Source organism: Scyliorhinus canicula, chromosome 12, assembly GCF_902713615.1.
Source record: "Scyliorhinus canicula chromosome 12, sScyCan1.1, whole genome shotgun sequence".
NCBI lineage: Eukaryota > Metazoa > Chordata > Chondrichthyes > Carcharhiniformes > Scyliorhinidae > Scyliorhinus > Scyliorhinus canicula.
This window is the reverse complement of record NC_052157.1, coordinates 63,157,954-63,176,293: the sequence shown is the minus strand read 5'-3', so window position 1 is coordinate 63,176,293 and position 18,340 is coordinate 63,157,954. Positions and strand designations below refer to the sequence as shown.

The following is an 18,340-nucleotide window of genomic DNA, read 5'->3' as shown; positions in this document are numbered from 1 at the left end:
TGCTCCTGCGCCCACTGCCTCAGCTCCTCGAGGCTTCCGCCGGCCGCCATTTTGTTTCTCTTCCCCCACTTTTCCAGGGGCGCTTCCACCGTTTTTCTTCTTACCCCACTCCTGGTCCGGACCATAGGACCTTAGGCATCTACTCCAGACCCCTTCCCATGTTGGGATTCGTCGACGAAGTTCCGTTGGGGGCCCTGAAAAGAGCATCAAAGTCCGTAAATAGCGGGAGCTGCCGATCGTATGGCCGTACTGTTAACACCTCAGACTAGCCTCAGTCACGCAATGTGTCATTAAGTGCAGAACTCGCATTGTTCATTGTTACTCATTTGTTTTAGGCACACCGTTAACTCCACAATCGATTCCCCTGGGACCCTGGTCAAATTGAATTTGTAAGGCAGCATTATTCTCGAGGGTGGTAATGACCCTTGGCTAATTCCACCAACACTTCAAATGTTTTGGAGTTGGGGCATCTGGAGAAATTAGAATCCTAATTAGGTTGTAAGTGGGAGCACCACATGCTGTTAGAAGGGTACCTTTTTGCTTTCCTCCACTCCGATTTCATTAGCTTTGTAAAGGTAATGGAGGCAATTGATGTACAGCACCCATTGTGCTGTATTAGGGTTTGAATTTGCCAAAAAGGCGCATTGTCACTCATGGTCTGTGGAATTGAGTATAATTTGATGGGAATTTGATGGGAATTGAGTATAATTTGATGGGAATTTTTTCCACACGTGTCTACTCTCCCGATTTTCTGAACAGCAGGAAGGCACTTGTTTGATCCTCGTCGCCAATATAATATCCTCACAGACACGCAACGAGCAGGTGGATTAATAAATGAACAGTTTATTAAACTAGGAGTCAATGTACAGAGAGTGAGTCAAAAGATACCATGATACACGGCTCCAAAGTCCCAACTGGCAGGGAACCCGCGCTCCACTCCCCAGGTTTCCGTGTTCTGCCCCTCAGGGTTCACGTGCTCCGCCCCCCCCAAGGTTCACGTGCTCCAGCACCATTGTCCTATTCGGTTACATGATCCTCTGAGAACTCACTCCTTTCAAGGAGCACACCACCATCGAGTGGTGTGGACCTGTCTTGGGCGTGTTTGATGGGGCAGTGTAGAGGGAGCTTTACTCTGTATCTAACCCCGTGCTGTACCTGGCCTGGGAGTGTTTGATGGGGCAGTGTAGAGGGAGCTTTACTCTGTATCTAACCCCGTGCTATACCTGTCCTGGGACTGTTTGATGGGGACAGTGTAGAGGGAGCTTTACTCTGTATCTAACCCCGTGCTATACCTGTCCTGGGACTGTTTGATGGGGACAGTGTGGAGGGAGCTTTACTCTGTATCTAACGCCATGCGGTACCAATCCTGGGAGTGTTTGATGGGGACAGTGTGGAGGGAGCTTTACTCTGTATCTAACCCCGTGCTGTACCTGTCCTGGGAGTGTTTGATGGGGACAGTGTGGAGGGAGCTTTACTCTGTATCTAACGCCATGCGGTAAAGTGTTTGGTGGGAGTAGTGTAGATGGAGCTTTATTGTTTATCTAAACCTGTGCGTACTGAACTCTTGAAATGAGAAATGAACCACGTTGTGGAGATAGAGGCCATTTGTCTTACTGTGTCAGTTCCAGCTCCTTGCTGAAATAGTTCCAATTGAATATCACTGCTTTACACATTACCCACGTACCTGTTCAAAATATTTATCCAGTTTAAGTTCTAAGATGCACACTATCAGTTATGATTTTAAATCTATAACCCTCCTCACACACCGCCCATCCAGAGGACGTGATTATTTTCATTCATTATTCTTATGATGAAATAAACTCCACTGAATTGCCTCTTAACCTGTTGAAATAGTCCTAGTCTCCCATTTGTGGAAGGTGGGAGGTCAGGCTGGAAAACATTGGACTTGTTGACTTTCAGGAGGTAATTCGGACTGATCACTTCTATTGAAAAAAGCCCCAGGCAACACCATCCTTCTCAGTTGGTGCTAACACATCAATCCCCACATTGTGCGAGTGAGGCAGCGTCAAATTCGATCAGTGCTTAAGTCTGATTTTATTGGTCAGAGTGTTACTGAACATTGCACGAATTCCACGCAGGCAGAGAGAGTCACTGCTGCGGCGGTCACAGAGATCAGAGCAGTGGCGCCCCCCCCCCCCTAGAGCCCACAGGCACAGCTTGCTGAGGCTTTAAGACATGTTGGGTCTGCGCGGAGGTGCTGGGAAGTCCTCGGATTCAGTCGATTTCGTCACTTGAGCATTTCACAATCTTCCCGTCTGTCCGTACCAGCCAGAGATGCCCCAGATCCCAGGACGCGTGGTTGAACTGTAGGTTTCCGATCTGTATCTTTGTCCAACCCCATCCAGTGGGACGGTCGACGGAGATTCCCTTCCTGCAGATGAAGGAAAAATACAGTCAAAGTTCAGCCTTGTTACAACGGCGCGCGAGTCCGCGACCCCTCCTTCTTATCTCTGTAACTTTCTCTAGCCCCAATTACCCTCCCAATCTCTCTAATCTCTCCAGCACCTATCACCCTCCCTATCTCTGTAACTTTCTCCAGCCCCAATTACCCTCCCAATCTCTCTAATCTCTCCAGCACCTATCACCCTCCCTATCTCTGCAACCTCCTCCAGCCCCTACAACCCTCCCAATCTCTGTAACCTCCTTCAGTCCCTACATCCCTCCCAATCTCTGTAACCTCCTTCAGTCCCTACATCCCTCCCAATCTCTGCCACCTCTTTTAGTCCCTACAACCCTCCCTATCTCTGTAATCTCCTTCAGCACCTAAAACCCTCCCTATCTCTGTAACCTCCTCCAGCCCCTACATCTGTCCCATTCTTCAAGTATGTAACTGGTCGTGTTGATGAGGGGGAGCCAGTGAATGTGGTTAATTTGAATTTCAGAAGGTTTTCGACAAAGCCCCACATAAGAGATTAGCTTATAAAATTAAAGAGCATGGGATGGGATAGTGTATTGAGATGGATAGAAAACATGTTGGCAGACAGGGAACAAAGAGTAGGAATAAACGGGTCTTTTTCAAATGGGAGTCAGTGATTAGCGGGGTACTGCAGGGATCAGTGCTATGGCCCCAGCTATTCACAATATATATTAAAGATTTAGCTGAGGGAACTAAATTAACATCTCCAAATTAGCAGATGACACAAAGCTGGTGAGATGGTGAGCTGTACATCAGGAATATTGTGTGCAAGTAAGGTCTCCTTATCTGAGGATGCATGTTCCTGCTCTAGAAGGAGTGCAGCAAAGGTTTACCAGACTGATTCCTGGGATGACGAGACTGACGTTTGAGGAGAGATGGGTTGGTTAGGATTATATTCGCTGGAGTGGCACGGTGGTGCTGTGGTTAACGCTGCTGCCTTGTGGCGACGAGGACCTGCGTTTGATCCTGGCCCCGGGTCACTGTCCGTGTGGAGTTTGCACATTCTCCCCGTGTCTGTGTGTATCTCACCTCCACAACCCAAAGATGTGCAGGGTAGGTGCAGTTGGCCATGCTAAATTGCCCCTTAATTGGAATTTTTTTTTTAAAGGAAAAGGATTATATTCGCTGAAGTTCAAAAAATGAAGGGGGATCTCATAGAAATGTATAAAATTCGAACAGGACCAGACAGGGTAGATGCAGGAAGGATGTTCTCGATGGTGGGTGTGTCCAGAAACAGGGGTCACAGTCTGAGGATACGGGGGAGACCATTTCAGACAGAGATGAGGAGAAAACTTTGCCCAGAGAGTGATGGGCCTGTGGAATTTCTTACCACAGAAAGCTGAAACTTCAAGAAGGAGTTAGATATAGCATTTAGGGCAAAGGTGAAAATCTTCAGTCAATGATCCAGTTCTCTTTTGAAATCCTAGATTGGCCCTGCCTCCCCCCACACTCTCAGGTAGCACAGTCCTGAACACTCGCTGCTTGGGAAAGATATTCCTTGCATCAGCATGTGCAATCGGGAACGGTTTCTCAGTTCCTGTTCTCAAGACCCTCCGTACGCAGCCCCCCCCCCCCCCCCCCCCCACCAGCCCCCCACCTCCCCAGCCTCTACCTTTTGGACCTTAACACAGAAGCGGCTGAAAAAGATGGCCTTCTGGGGGTACCTGACTTCTTTGGGTGGATTGAAACTATTCCCCGGCCTCCAAAAGGGGACAAAAAGGGAACATTCCAGACTGAGGTTGGACCGATGCCCTTTCTGAAATGGTTTTGAAAGGAAATTATCAAATTGAAGGGGCTCATTCAGTAACCAAGACACCAAGTACCTCAGATACTTAATGTATTAAACAATAACACAGGATGTTGAAGACCTCCTATGGCAGCCATGAAGTGAACAGTCGCACACAAGGTGGCTCCTGCTTGGGGTTCCGGTTTTTGGCCCAATTTTCCTGTTTAATGGGTGCTGTTCAGGTGGAAAGGTGGTGTCGTTGGAGAGTTTGGAGCCCTCCTCCAGTGTGGGATCTCCGGTGGTACAATATGAGGAAGGGGTCCTCGTCAGACTCAGGAGATCCTCGTGTTGTAAAAGGGGAGAAAATGGCGGTGGCCTCTGCGTCTTCGTCGTCCTCTTAGTGGACAACTGAGAGGCTGGTGGAATTCCTGGTGGAGGAGTTTATGAAGCAGAGGCAGGTGGTCACGGACAATCTGGCAAAGATTGATTGAGCACCTTCGGGAGCTCTGAATAGGGTGGAACAGCAGATGGAAGTGCAGGGCTGGACAATTCAGAATTACATGCTTGGAGGCAGAGGTGGTGATGTTAGCGGAGGGGCAGAGGACATTGAACGCCAAGGTCGATGACCTGGAGAATCACTCTCGACACCAAAATGTGAGGATTTCTGGGCATAGAAAGTGGGAATACCACGGACTATGTGGCAAGGATGTTTGGGAAGCTGGTGGGGGAGGGGGTCTTCGCAAACCTTCCCGAAGTGGACCGGGCCCACCAGTCGTTGCGACAGGGGCCCAGATCTGGGGAGCTGCTATGGGTGATCAGAGCCCGATTCCCCAGGTACTTGGACAAGGAAAAGATCCTGGGGTGGGCGAAGGACACTCGAAAATGTAAAGGGGGAAATCTATCTGAATCTATCAGGACGTTGGGCACAATTGGCAAAAAGGTTCAATAAATCCAAGGCAGCTCTTTATAAGAGCAAAGTGAGGTTTGGAGTGGTACACCTGGCTCACCTGCAGATCACGTTCAGAGATGGGGACCATTACTTCGAGAGAAGGCAAAAGACTTTGTAAAGAATTATGGACCGGGTGAAGTTGAATGATGCATCTGGTTTCATATGAGTGGTGGGGTTTTTATATTTAGTTTTCTTGCTCTTTGTATTTTCCATTTTTCTATTCTGTCTTTAACTTTGTTGCCGGGTTATTGATTTGATGTTTGTTACAATATTGTTGGAAATGGTTGGAAATGTTGAGGGGGAGGGAGGCGAGTGAATAGGTGTGGGGATGGGTTTGTTGAATGTTCAATATTTACCTTTGGGGGGTTTGCTGTTTGCTGATTCATTGAATGTATAACCTGCATTTTTCCCCAGATGGGGGATCACTGTGCTGGCAGAGATGCTAGTTAATGGGATCGAAGTTGGGGTGTGTGGTGAATGTATTCACCCGAGTATGAACTGTCTGTATAGTATTGTGACCTATGACCAGGAAATTATAATACGGTCTACTTCCAGGTACTATACTGGAACCCCGGTGGGCTCCGCCTCTGGCTCCGCCCTCCCCGGGGCGATATATAGACCGGCCACCTGTGGGCAGCACTCATTTGTACAGCAGACACTGGCAGGTGAGTTCCTGGATAATAAAGCCTTATGTTCACTCGTTCTCACAGTCTCGTAGTGAATTGATGGTATATCAGGGTGGAGAGCTGCGATTGGTTATCTGGTGAGGATCCCTTACGTCATTGAGGGTGACAAAGGATCTACCGGAGTTACTCGGATTTATGGAGCAGATCGGGGTGGGGGAGGGGGACCCGTGGTGATTCAGATACCCGAGGGATAAGGGGTTTTCCTTCTTTTCGCATGTGCACCAGCTCTACTGCCCTATTGACTTCTTTGTAGTGGGTAAGTTGTTACTCCCCGGGGTGGGGGCGGAGTATTCGGCGATTGTTATTTCTGACCACGATCCACATTATGTGGATTTGTGTTTCATGGAGGGCTGTACTCAGTGACTCCCATGGGGGCTGGATAAGGGATTACTCACAGACAAGTGGGGGTTTGAGAGAGGATAGCTGCCACTATTGGAACCAATGTGGAATTTAATAAGAACGAGGATGTCTCACCGTCCATGTTCTGGGAGGCATTAAAGGTGGTCATTAGCGGGAGGTAATTTCAATTAAATCTCACAGAGATAAGTCAGGTAGGGCAGAGGGGCAGAGGTTGGTGGAGTCTATCCTGGAGGTGGACCGTCAATACTCTGCTGCCCCAATGGTGGAACTGTTCATGGGAGGTGAAAGGGGAGGGGAAGGACAGCCGGTTATTGGTTCACCAGCTGAGGCGGCCTCTCGGGAAACAGCTCTGGTTAAGGACTCGGGCGGGTGGGGGGGGGGGGGGGGGGTGGATTGTTGGTTTCTGATTCAGAAAAGAGATCTTTTACCAGGGGCTGTACCGTTTGAGCTTCCGGAGGAAGACTTGTACAGTTTCTGGGTGGGGTGGTCTTCCTGGTGGTGGAGAAGGAAAGAGAGTAGGAGCTGGAGGCGTTGCTTAGGCTGAAGGAAATAATGAAATGTTTGCGTTCTCTGTAGTCGGAGAAGGAACCAGGCCTGGACAGATTCCCTGTGGGCCACACTTGTTGGACATGTTTAACAATTTTCAGTCCCAGGGGATGTTGCTGGCCACTCTGGCGCAGGCACCCATTTCCTTAATCCTCAAACAGGATATAGATCTTGTGGAGTATGGGTCCCATCGGCCCATTTTTCTGTTGAATGCTGATGCAGAGCTGCTGGCGAAGGTGTTGGCAACTTGTTTGGAGGGGTGCCTGCCGGGGGTAATTGCCGAGGATCAGACGGGATTTGTTAAGGGCCACCGATTGTTGGCCAACATAAGGGGATGGTCCTAATGTGGTGCTGTGCACCTTATTGGGGGTCGAACCACAGGTGATCATCTCCATGAACGTGGAAAAGGCGTTAGACCGGGTGGAGTCGGAGTATCTTTTTGAGGTTCTGGGCGGTTTGGCTTCGGGCCCAAGTTAATTTAGTGGATTAAGTTTTTGTAGAGGGGCCCCACTGCGAACATCCATAGCAATGCATTACGTTCGGGTACTTTCAGTTGTGTAGGGGTACATGTCCACTTTCCCCGTTACTATTTGCTTTCGTGATCAAGTCATTGACCGTAGGTCGTCGGCTGGGTGGAAGGGCATAGAGAGGTGAGATAGGGAGCTTAGAGTGTCCCTGTACATGGACAACTTATTGTTCTATGTTATGGACCCTCTCACTAATGTGGGGAAGATAATGGAAATGCTGAGAAAGTTTGGTTCCTTCTCACGGTATCGACTGAACATGGGCAAGAGTGAGGTTTATCTGGCGAACTCTCCGGGGAAGGGAGCTGATCTGATGAAATTGCCGTTTTGACTGGCCAGGACTAATGTTAGGTACCTGGGGATACAGATGACTCATGATTGGGCCTTGGTGCACAAGTTGAACCTGGCCAGTCTGGTACAGGGGGTGAGGGCGGACTTGAAGAGATGGGATGCCTTCCCGTTGTCATTGGCGGGAAGGGTCTAGACTGTTCAAATTAATGTTCTTCCAAGGTTCTTGTTTGTGTTTCAGTGCCTTTGAATCTTTCTGCCGAGGTCGTTTTTCTTTTAGCAGGATTAACAAGCTGATTTCAACCTTTGTGTGAGCAGAAAGACCCCCCCTGGGGTTCGTAGTGCGTTCCTGCAGAGGGATAGACAATGGGGGGGGGGGGCAGTTTGGGGTTGGATGGAGGAGGCTTCTGTACAGGTTTGAGTTTAAGGCCATTGTCATGTCTCTTCTTCCAGTCTTGCTGGCCAAGTACTCTACGAGCCCAGTGGTAACAGCTTTTCTGAGAATATGGAACTAATTCAGACAGAACTTTAAACTAGATTACATGTCGCCAATGGTGTCAATCTGTAGGAACTATAGGTTTATATCAGCTGGGATGAATTTGTCGTATAAGATCTGGGACAGGGAAGGGGTCGAAGTGTTTAGGGATTTGTTTATGGAAGGTATTTAGATATTTATAGGTATGGAACTTTGTCCGGGAGGAACTTTCTTCATTTCCTTGGTTACCAGAGCCCTCTCTTATGGATAAGGTGCTGTCCCTTGATGAGATAGAGAAACGGAGAATATCAGATATTTATGGGCAGTTGATGGAGAGGGAGGGGGAGAGGACTTTGTTGGAGCAAGCAATGGGAAATTGGGAGGAAAGTTGGATTGTGCTTTTGAGGTGGGGGTGTGTGGAACGAGATTTTGAGTAAGGTTAATTCTACCTCCTCATGTACATAACTGAGTTTGATTCAGTTTAAAGTGGTGCATTGGGCGCACATGTCAGGGTGCGGATGAGTGGGTTCTTTCCAGGGGTTGGGGTGGAAGATAAATGCGAGCGTTGTTCGAGGGGGCCGGCGAACCACTCACACATGTTTTGGTCATCCCCTAAATTAGTCAAGTTCTGGGCTTCCTTCTTCAAAAATATGGCAGAGATTTTGGGGGTTAGAGTGGAGCCCTGTCCATGTGTGGCGATCTTTCGGGTGTCGGACCTGCCGGGGTTGCAGGAGGGGAAGAAGGCTGACGTCTTGGCCTTCACCTCTCTGATAGCCTGGAGGTGGATTTCGCTCGCGTGGAGGGCATCAGCACCGCCTAAGGTGTCGTCATGGCTGGGGGACCTGTGTGAGTCCTGCACTTGGAAAAAAAATCAAATACACCAATAGGGGACGGAGAAAGGGTTCTATTAGACGTCAGTACCATTTATTACCTTTGTTAAGGAACTGGTTGTTGCCCATAAGGGGGAGGTGGGTAGGTGGGGGGAGCAGGGAGCATACTTGATAAATAAGGGAGAGATGGGACTGGGCTGTGGGGGTAGTTTTATAAAAATTGCATAAACATGTTTTTCTTTTTTTGTATGTTGCAAAATTGACAATTTCCTGAATAAAAATATTTTAAAAAATCAACGCGGGATGTCAGATGAAACATTAATATTCTTTGGAGAAGGACCTCGAACTTGTAAAAGGTTACATGATGAGGGAGCCATGCTCTTTCCTTCTTCTAAAATCCAGGAAAGGATACAGGAAAGGATGTCCCGAAGCGTGGTACATTGGCGAGACCATGCAGACGCTGCGTCAACGAATGAACGGACATCACGCGACACTCACCAGGCAGGAATGTTCCCTTCCAGTCGGGGAACACTTCAGCAGTCAAGAGCATTCGTCCTGTGATCTCCGGGTAAGCGTTCTCCAAGGCGGCCTTCAGGTCGTGCGACTACGCAGAATTGCTGAGCAGAAACTTATAGCCAAGTTCCACACATAAGAGTGCGGCCTCAACTGGGACCTGGGACTCATGTCGCATTACATTCATCCCCCACCATCTGGCCTTGCAAAATCCTACCAACTGTCCTGGCTTGAGACAATTCACACCTCTTTAACCTGGGGTTACCCCTATCTCTGGATCTGTAAAGATTCAATTACCTGCAAATGCTCGCATTCTAAGCATTGTCTGGCAGCTTTGAATTTGTCTGTATATATGTTTTTGGAACATATCTCCTCATTCACCCGAGGAAGGAGCAGTGCTCCGAAAGCTAGTGTTTGAAACAAACATGTTGGACTTCAACCTGGTGTTGTAAGACTTCTTACTATCTGTTAAAATCAGCTGCAGGCAGCCCGTGGGCAAATTGAACAGAAAGCCATCAAATACAGCCAGGGGAACTGATAATAACAACTTGTTGGTGGGGAAATCCCAACTGAGAGAAGGACCTCCCACACCATAACCACCAACACCCACAGCCTGTTCTAAACACAAGTTAACCTGCAAATCAACCTCCTAGAAATTCAAGTACAGGGCACCTGATGGCCTGCTGACAATGTTTTACTTTTCAGCACTCTTGGTCCAACTTCAAAGCACCAACTTCATTCTCGAGTGGGCGATGGAGATGTTAAATCGGAGGCTGACTTAATCATGAATAGTAACAGCGTATGCTACCTTTATTTGTAAACAACCCTCGTGTGTGTGTGCACATATGTGTGTGCATGCTTAAGTATTCTTGCAAATTTTTGGGGCATGTGTGTGAGAATAAATAAGCTCCTTTAATTTTAAACTCACAAAAAACTTGCTGCTGGAAATTCTTAACTGGGGCCCCATGCTCCAAGGGTAAGAAAACTCTGCTGTGTCTAAACTACCCCCCCCTCCTGATTTTGAACACCGTGATCAAATCTCCCTCCCAATCTTTTCATTTCTGAGAAGAACATCCCCATATTGCCCAATCTGCCCATGTCACTGGAACCATTCATGTAAACCTTTCTCCATGTTCTCTCTCTCTAGTGTCTCCACATCCTTCTTAAAGTGCGGTTCCCACAACAATGCTGCAGTTGAGGCTGAACCAGTGTTTAAGATAGATTCAGCATAACTTAATTCGTTTGTACTCTAGGCCTCTATTGATCAAGTCCAGGAGACTGAATACTTTAGTAACCACTTTCTTGACCTGCCCTGCCACCTTCAGTGCAGTGTGGATTGATACCCCCAAGCCTGTCACGCTTGGCTGAGTGAATAAATCTGTTAATTAAGCCAGAAGATTGTGAGCTCAAGGGGCCCCACCCCTAAGTGCAGAGTCTGCGACTCCAGTGCAGCACTGTCAGAAGTTCTGTTTCTTTTTTCTGAAACAGGGGGCTTATAATGCAATGATTAACATTGCCGTGCCTCAGAATCGGAAGCTCTGGGTTCGAGTCCCAACCCACAGCGTGACGTTCATGGCAGGCACATTAATAACACTTTACTCAAACTAGAAGTCCTGCAAGTGTCAGGGGCAAAGGGTGGGAGAGATTCCTGGTCTGCCATGTGGCGGGGAGGACGTTGGAACCTCGACTGTTGCACTAACCAGATAAACATGCACGTGAAAAGTATAAGAGCCCTGTTTTATCCCAGTGTGATGAATGGGTTTTTTTTTAAGGAATATTGGCTTCTAAATATTGGGATAAATAAAGGGTTGGATGCCTGGGGTTGTAGTGTGTTTGACTACAGTGGTCATGTTGTTTTAAAAAAAAAGATTTTGTTTAGTAAAGGCCTGGGAGCTTCTCGGAGCCAGAAGGTGAAATTGACCAGAGGATGTGGTTTTCAGTCTGGGCTAATGCACTATGGTTTGATTGGGGAAAGTCCCTGGGGAGTTTTTAAAAATATATTTTTACTAAAGTTAGCATTTTTACACTGTACAAGAGATGGATGAAACAATAACAATTTACATGTTGGTCCCTGGAGAATTAATGTACTTTCAGCCTTCAGAGGGTAATTTATCTTTCAGCATGGGGTGAAGAGGTCATTGCTGGGTGTAGCCAAGGGATGCAGAGAGACATTTTGAAAAAGCGACAGTTTTAGAGACGGTTTCTGGAGATAGAAGAGGTAAAATCTGATCTGTCTGACACTGAGTCCACAATTCTCTCACAGTAGGATAGTCAAAAAAGAGTAATATCTTTAATCAGAGCAGTCTAGCCTGGCGACAAGGAAGAAGCTGGTGAACCAGCTCTCTGAAGATATTCAGCCAGAATCTGAAGGGGTTCCAACAGAAGCCAAATCTGTTCTGTAAAGCGAGTATTACTCTAGCCAGGCTGACTTTAAGATAGATTGAGAGCTGTATGTTTATTTTCTTGTTGTTCAATGGGAAATTGAGTAGTAGTGTTTAAGGGTTAATTGTAAGCTGTTCTTTACAGGTGTGAAGTTAAAGAGTTTAATCTTACATTCATAATAAAGTCTTGTTTAAAAAGAAATCCCAAATCCCAATGTCTTTATGCAAACACTCCTGGTATGAATCATTCCTTCCGCACAGTCTTTTAAATGAATTAATATGTTGCCACTGTTGGGGCTGGACTGGAAACCTAATACCAGAAATCGATGAATTACTTCACATTTCCAATCAGGACAATTTGCCACCCTCCCACTCCCCCTGGCCAATCACACTTATCACCCGCTCTCTCCTGTGTTCTTGACTTCTTTCCATTGCGCTGCGGGATTTACCTCATGTACAGCTGTTTGGTGACGCTGATCCCAAATACTCGCCCATCGCTGCCGACCTCGATGTTCTGGAACTTTCCGAAGACGCGTGTCCAGCTGGTGCCAATGCAGGCCGAGGGCTTCACGTTGAGTCGGTAGTAGACGTCCCTGGCGAGGGTCACCCCCCAGCAGCCCAGGGGTCCGCAGGAGTAGTACCGCATCCGGCTCCCGATGGTGTTGAAGGTAGCGGACTTGTTGTCGGTGACGGCGGCCAGGTCTTGGCTGTTGATGCAGAAGGTGGAGCCAAACTGGTCGACTCCTGCCAGGATCCGCTCTCCCCCAGCGTCCAGCTGAATCAGTTCACCATCTGAAAGGATTGAAGAGAGCGGGATTAGCTTCAGTCTGGTCAACTCGTCGTGACAACCTCCACGCTTCCCCCTCCCCTAACAGCCCCCATTATCTTAGGTTTCACATGGTGTCTGAAAGACTAGGCCGATTGTAATCACGGCGTCTGGTTTGACTCCGCCTTATCGCCAATCACTGGCCCACGCTGTGCCGGTTATCCAATCCGTAACGTCAGCCATCCCTCCCACCCCACCCCATTCCTGCCCTGCCCCAGCCCGTCCCTGCCCCCTGACCCCATTCCACGAATCAGAGCCTTTGTTAGCTCCAGACTCACTAATGCCAACATTCTCCTCCCCTGGCCACCCATCACCTGCCCACTGTGAACTTCAACTCATCTAAAACACTACTAACCCCCACCCTCCCTGTGTATATCCCTAACGTGCAGCGGATCACCTCCACTCATTCACACCTCCAGGCTGTATTGCTCAAAGTTCTACATCATTGTGTTCAAATCCCTTCCAGCTTCCCATAAGCTCTGTAACTTCTTCCAGTACCTACAACCCTCCCTATTCCTGTAACCTCCTCCAGCCCCTACACCCATCCCTATCTCTGTAACATTCTCCAGCCCTACAACCCTCCCTACCTCTGTAACATTCTCCAGCCCTACAACCCTCCCTATTCCTGTAACCTGCTCCAGCCCCTACATCCATCCCTACCTCTGTAACATTCTCCAGCCCTACAACCCTCCCTATTCCTGTAACGTGCTCCAGCCCCTACATCCATCCCTATCTCTGTAACATTCTCCAGCCCTACAACGCTCCCTATTCCTGTAACCTGCTCCAGCCCCTACATCCATCCCTATCTCTGTAACATTTTCCAGCCCTACAACCCTCCCTATTCCTGTAACCTGCTCCAGCCCCTACATCCATCCCTATCTCTGTAACATTCTCCAGCCCTACAACGCTCCCTATCTCTGTAACATTCTCCAGCCCTACAACCCTTCCTATCCCTGTAACACCCCAGCCCCTACAACCCATGCAATCTCTGTAGCCCCCTCCAGCCCCAACAACCTTCCCTATCTTTGTAACCCCCCCCCAGCATCTACAATCCTCCCTATCTCTGTAACTCCTTCCAGCCCCTACAACACTCCCATCTCCATAACCTCCTCGAGCTCTGACAACCCTCCCTGCCTCTGGAACCTCCTGCAGCCGTAAAACCTTCTGAGGTCTCTGCACATTGCTTTATTTTTGTGATTTGCACTGTCAGAGGGTCAGTACTGAGGGAGTGCTGCACTGTCAGAGGGTCAGTGCTGAGGGAGTGCTGTACTGTCAGAGGGTCAGTACTGAGGGAGCGCTGTACTGTCAGAGGGTCAATACTGAGGGAGTACTGCACTGTCAGAGGGTCAGTACTGAGGGAGTGCTGCACTGTCAGGGTCAGTACTGAGGGAGTGCTGCACTGTCAGAGGGTCAGTACTGAGGGAGTGCTGTACTGTCAGAGGGTCAGTACTGAGGGAGTGCTGTACTGTCAGAGGGTCAGTACTGAGGGAATGCTGCACTGTCAGAGGGTCAGTACTGAGGGGGTGCTGCACTGTCAGAGGGTCAGTACTGAGGGAGTGCTGCACTGTCAGAGGGTCAGTACTGAAGGAGTGCTGCACTGCCAGAAGGTCAGTACTGAGGGAGTGCTGCACTGTCAGAGGGTCAGTACTGAGGGAGTGCTGTACTGTCAGAGGGTCAGTACTGAGGGAGTGCTGTACTGTCAGAGGGTCAGTACTGAGGGAGTGCTGCACTGTCAGAGGGTCAGTACTGAGGGGGTGCTGCACTGTCAGAGGGTCTGTACTGAGGGAGTGCTGCACTGTCAGAGGGTCAGTACTGAGGGAGTGCTGCACTGTCAGAGGGTCAGTACTGAGGGAGTGCTGCACTGTCAGGGTCAGTACTGAGGGAGTGCTGCACTGTCAGAGGGTCAGTACTGAGGGAGTGCTGCACTGTCAGAGGGTCAGTACTGAGGGGGTGCTGCACTGTCAGAGGGTCAGTACTGAGGGAGTGCTGCACTGTCAGAGGGTCAGTACTGAGGGGGTGCTGCACTGTCAGAGGGTCTGTACTGAGGGAGTGCTGCACTGTCAGAGGGTCAGTACTGAGGGAGTGCTGCACTGTCAGAGGGTCAGTACTGAAGGAGTGCTGCACTGCCAGAGGGTCAGTACTGAGGGAGCGCTGCACTCTCGGAGGGTCAGTACTGAGGGAGTGCCGCACTGTCAGAGGGTCAGTACTGAGGGGGAGCTGCACTGTCAGAGGGTCAGTACTGAGGGAGTGCGGCACTGTCAGAGGGTCAGTACTGAGGGAGTGCTGCACTGTCAGAGGGTCAGTACTGAGGGAGTGCTGCACTGTCAGGGGGTCAGTACTGAGGGAGTGCTGCACTGTCAGAGGGTCAGTACTGAGGGAGAGCTGCACTGTCAGAGTGTCAGTATTGAGTGAACATTAGTGGGATCTTGCTGTATGTATATCTGTTGCTTCATTTCCTGCAAATTTCATTGACTGGGAAACATTTGAGAAATGCAATTCCTTTATAAATATCTGGTAAACTCCTGACTCACTGAATATCGGGTTCAAGGTTCCTGATGTCATCCGGAAAATCTTTCTCTTGTGATCCACTCCCCAAACTCCTGCTGGACCAACAGTGATGTGTTTGAGTGTTCCAGGGATCCTGATCCAGGAATCCTGCAGCCGGGTGTACACGGATCCTGTATAATTAACTCCGAACACCATTCCAATTCCGGCATCAATCTGCTTCATTGTTCCAGCAATGTCTGTGCATCTGGTGGCTGGAGAGAGAAAACACAACAAAGTGAAGGCGAGAGTTCCACATTCCCAACTGAACTCCCATCCCAGTCACACATCCATACGCACTCTCTCCCTCTCCCTCTCCCTCTCTCACACTCACTCGCTCTCCATCTGTCTCGCTCTGACTGTCTCACTCTCACTATCTGTCTGTGTGTCTCTCTCTCTCTGTGTCTCAGTCTCATTCCCTGATGCACGATTAATTGCACAAAGACTAAGGTTGGGTACAACTGTGGCTTTATTGCTGTCAGATGCGTGGCCTCCTGCTGCAGCTGGCGAAATGGCAGATCAATGGAGGACACGCATATTTATACGGCTCCTTGTGGGCGGAGCTAGCTGGCAGGGGCTACCGGTGAACCTGTAGTGCAGGTCCTACCTTACATCCTCTAATACTGGTGCACCCAGTGGCTAATGTTGGGAGCGCCGGGGGAGGGGAGGGTGGCGCGTGGGTGGGGGAGTGTGTTGTAGTGGAACCTGAGGTAGCCAGGTCCCTGAGGGAGACAGTATCTTGGCGGCCGTCGGGGAACTTCACTTAGCGATACTGGGGGTTGGCGTGGAGCAAGTGTACCCTGTCCACCAAGGGGTCTGCCATGTGGAGTCGGACATGCCTACGTAGAAGGGCCGGTCCTGGAGCTGTGAGCCAAGTTGGGAGCGACACCCCGGATGTGAACTTCCTAGGGAAGGTAAAAACACGTTCATGGGGTGTGTTATTTGTGGCGGTGCACAGTAGAGACCGGATGGAGTGTAGTGCATCAGGGGGGACCTCCTGCCAGCGAGAGGCTGGGAGGTTTCTGGACCGTAGGGCCAGTTGGACGGCTCTCTAAACCGTCCCGTTCTCCCTCTCTACCTGCCCGTTTCCCCGGGGGTTGTAGCTGGTCGTCCTGCTGGAGGCGATACCCCTGCTGAGCAGGAACTGACGTAGCTCATCGCTCATGAATGAGGATCCCCTGTCGCTGTGGATGTAGGCGGGGAATCCGAACAGAGCAAAGATTGTGTTGAGGGCCTTGATGACGGTGGCAGACGTCATATCGGGGCATAGGATGGCGAAGGGAATCTGGAGTACTCATCGACTACACTGAGAAAGTACATGTTACGGTCGATGGAGGGGAGGGGCCCTTTGAAATCCACGCTGAGGCGTTCAAAGGGGCAGGAGGCCTTCACCAGGCCGCGCGGTCCGGCCGGTAGAAGTGCGGCTTGCACTCCGCACTGACCTGGCAGTCCCTGGTGACAGCCCGTACTTCCTCGACGGAGTGGGGCAGATTGCGGGCTTTGATGAGGTGGTACAGTCGTGTGACCCCCGGGTGGCAGAGGCTGTTGTGTAGGGCACGGAGTTGGTCTACTTGTGCGCTGGCACATGTACCTCGGGAAAGGGAGTCTGGGGGCTCGTTGAGTCTGCCGGGGCGATACAAAATCTCGCAATTATAGGTGGAGAGCTCGATTCTCCACCGCAAGATTTTATCATTTTTAATCTTGTCCCGCTGCGTGCACTGGGAAACACACGGCTGAACGCTCGCTATGGGACTTTGTTCCCATTTAGGTTTTTTTAATAATCTTTATTGTCACAAGTAGGCTGGCATTAACACTGCAATGAGTTACTGTGACAATCCCCAAGTCGCGACACTCCGTCGCCTGTTCGGGTACACAGAGGGAGAATTCAGATTGTCCAAACTACCTAACAGCACATAGAACATAGAACAGTACAGCACAGAACAGGCCCTTCGGCCCTCAATGTTGTGCCGAGCCATGATCACCCTACTCAAACCCACGTATCCACCCTATACCCGTAACCCAACAACCCCCCCTTAACCTTACTTTTATTAGGACACTACGGGCAATTTAGCATGGCCAATCCACCTAACATCTTTCGGGATTTGTGGAGGAAACCGGAGCACCCGGAGGAAATCCTTGCAGATATGGGGAGAACATGCAGACTCCACACAGACAGTGACCCAAGCTGGGAATAGAACCTGGGACCCTGGCGCTGTGAAGCAACAGTGCTAACCACTGTGTTGCCGTGCTGCCCTTAAATCGTTCCCTGAACTCGTTGGGCACACCGGCTCCTCAGAGGTCGGCCCGCCATTTTGAAAAGATGCCCCAATCTCTAAATAAGCTTGAGGGTCCCCACACCTCACCCCCCCCCAACCATGGACAACTTCACCACCCCCTCCCCCCCCAGACGCAAGGGCAAAGACCCCCCCAAGTGAGGACAATCTGTTATGGGGTCGCTGGGGGCCCCCCTTCTCAGGCCTTCCCATGCCTCCATTCGGTGCCCCGCCTTCCAGGACCCCACCCTTTCCCCCCCATCCTTCAGGAGGCCCCTTCATATCCACCCTTTACCCCCCCAACCATTCATACTCCCCCTCAAGCCTCCTTTAATTGGGCAAGGCCCCCCTCAGTGACCTTGCCAGCCTGGCACTGCCACCTGGACACCATGGGTCAGGGGTTAGTGGCCTCCAGACAGACTGGGAACAGAGGGGCAAGGGTTAGTGTCCTCCAGACAGACCGGGGCCAGAGGGTCAGGAGATAGTGGCTTCCAGACGCACCGGGAGCAGAGGGTTAGGAGTTAGCAGCCTGCACAGACCGGGGGTCAGAGAGTCAGGGGTTAGCAGCCTGCACACAGACCGGGGGTCAGAGAGTCAGGGGTTAGCAGCCTGCACACAGACCGGGGGTCAGAGTCAGGTACCGGGGGTCAGAGAGTCAGGGGTTAGCAGCCTGCACACAGACCGGGGGTCAGAGAGTCAGGGGTTAGCAGCCTGCACACAGACCGGGGGTCAGAGAGTCAGGGGTTAGCAGCCTGCACACAGACCGGGGGTCAGAGAGTCAGGGGTTAGCAGCCTGCACACAGACCGGGGGTCAGAGTCAGGTACCGGGGGTCAGAGAGTCAGGGGTTAGCAGCCTGCACACAGACCGGGGGTCAGAGAGTCAGGGGTTAGCAGCCTGCACACAGACCGGGGGTCAGAGAGTCAGGGGTTAGCAGCCTGCACACAGACCGGGGGTCAGAGTCAGGTACCGGGGGTCAGAGAG

At 50.3% G+C, this 18,340-nt stretch overlaps 1 protein-coding gene across 4 annotated transcripts in view; it reads right to left on the bottom strand.

The window, feature by feature from the left end:
* Positions 1–2,036: 2,036 nt before the first annotated feature.
* Positions 2,037–18,340, bottom strand: part of LOC119974575 (fish-egg lectin-like) — a 28,193-nt gene continuing 11,889 nt past the window's right edge. For all 4 annotated transcript variants that reach the window (XM_038813594.1, XM_038813596.1, XM_038813597.1 and 1 more), the window contains exons 3-5: positions 15,073–15,300; positions 12,165–12,507; positions 2,037–2,392 (exon numbers count right to left, since the gene is read on the bottom strand). In XM_038813594.1, coding sequence (XP_038669522.1) covers positions 2,236–2,392; positions 12,165–12,507; positions 15,073–15,300 — 728 coding nt within the window. In that variant the 3' untranslated portion in view covers positions 2,037–2,235. The remainder of the gene's footprint in view (positions 2,393–12,164; positions 12,508–15,072; positions 15,301–18,340) is intronic.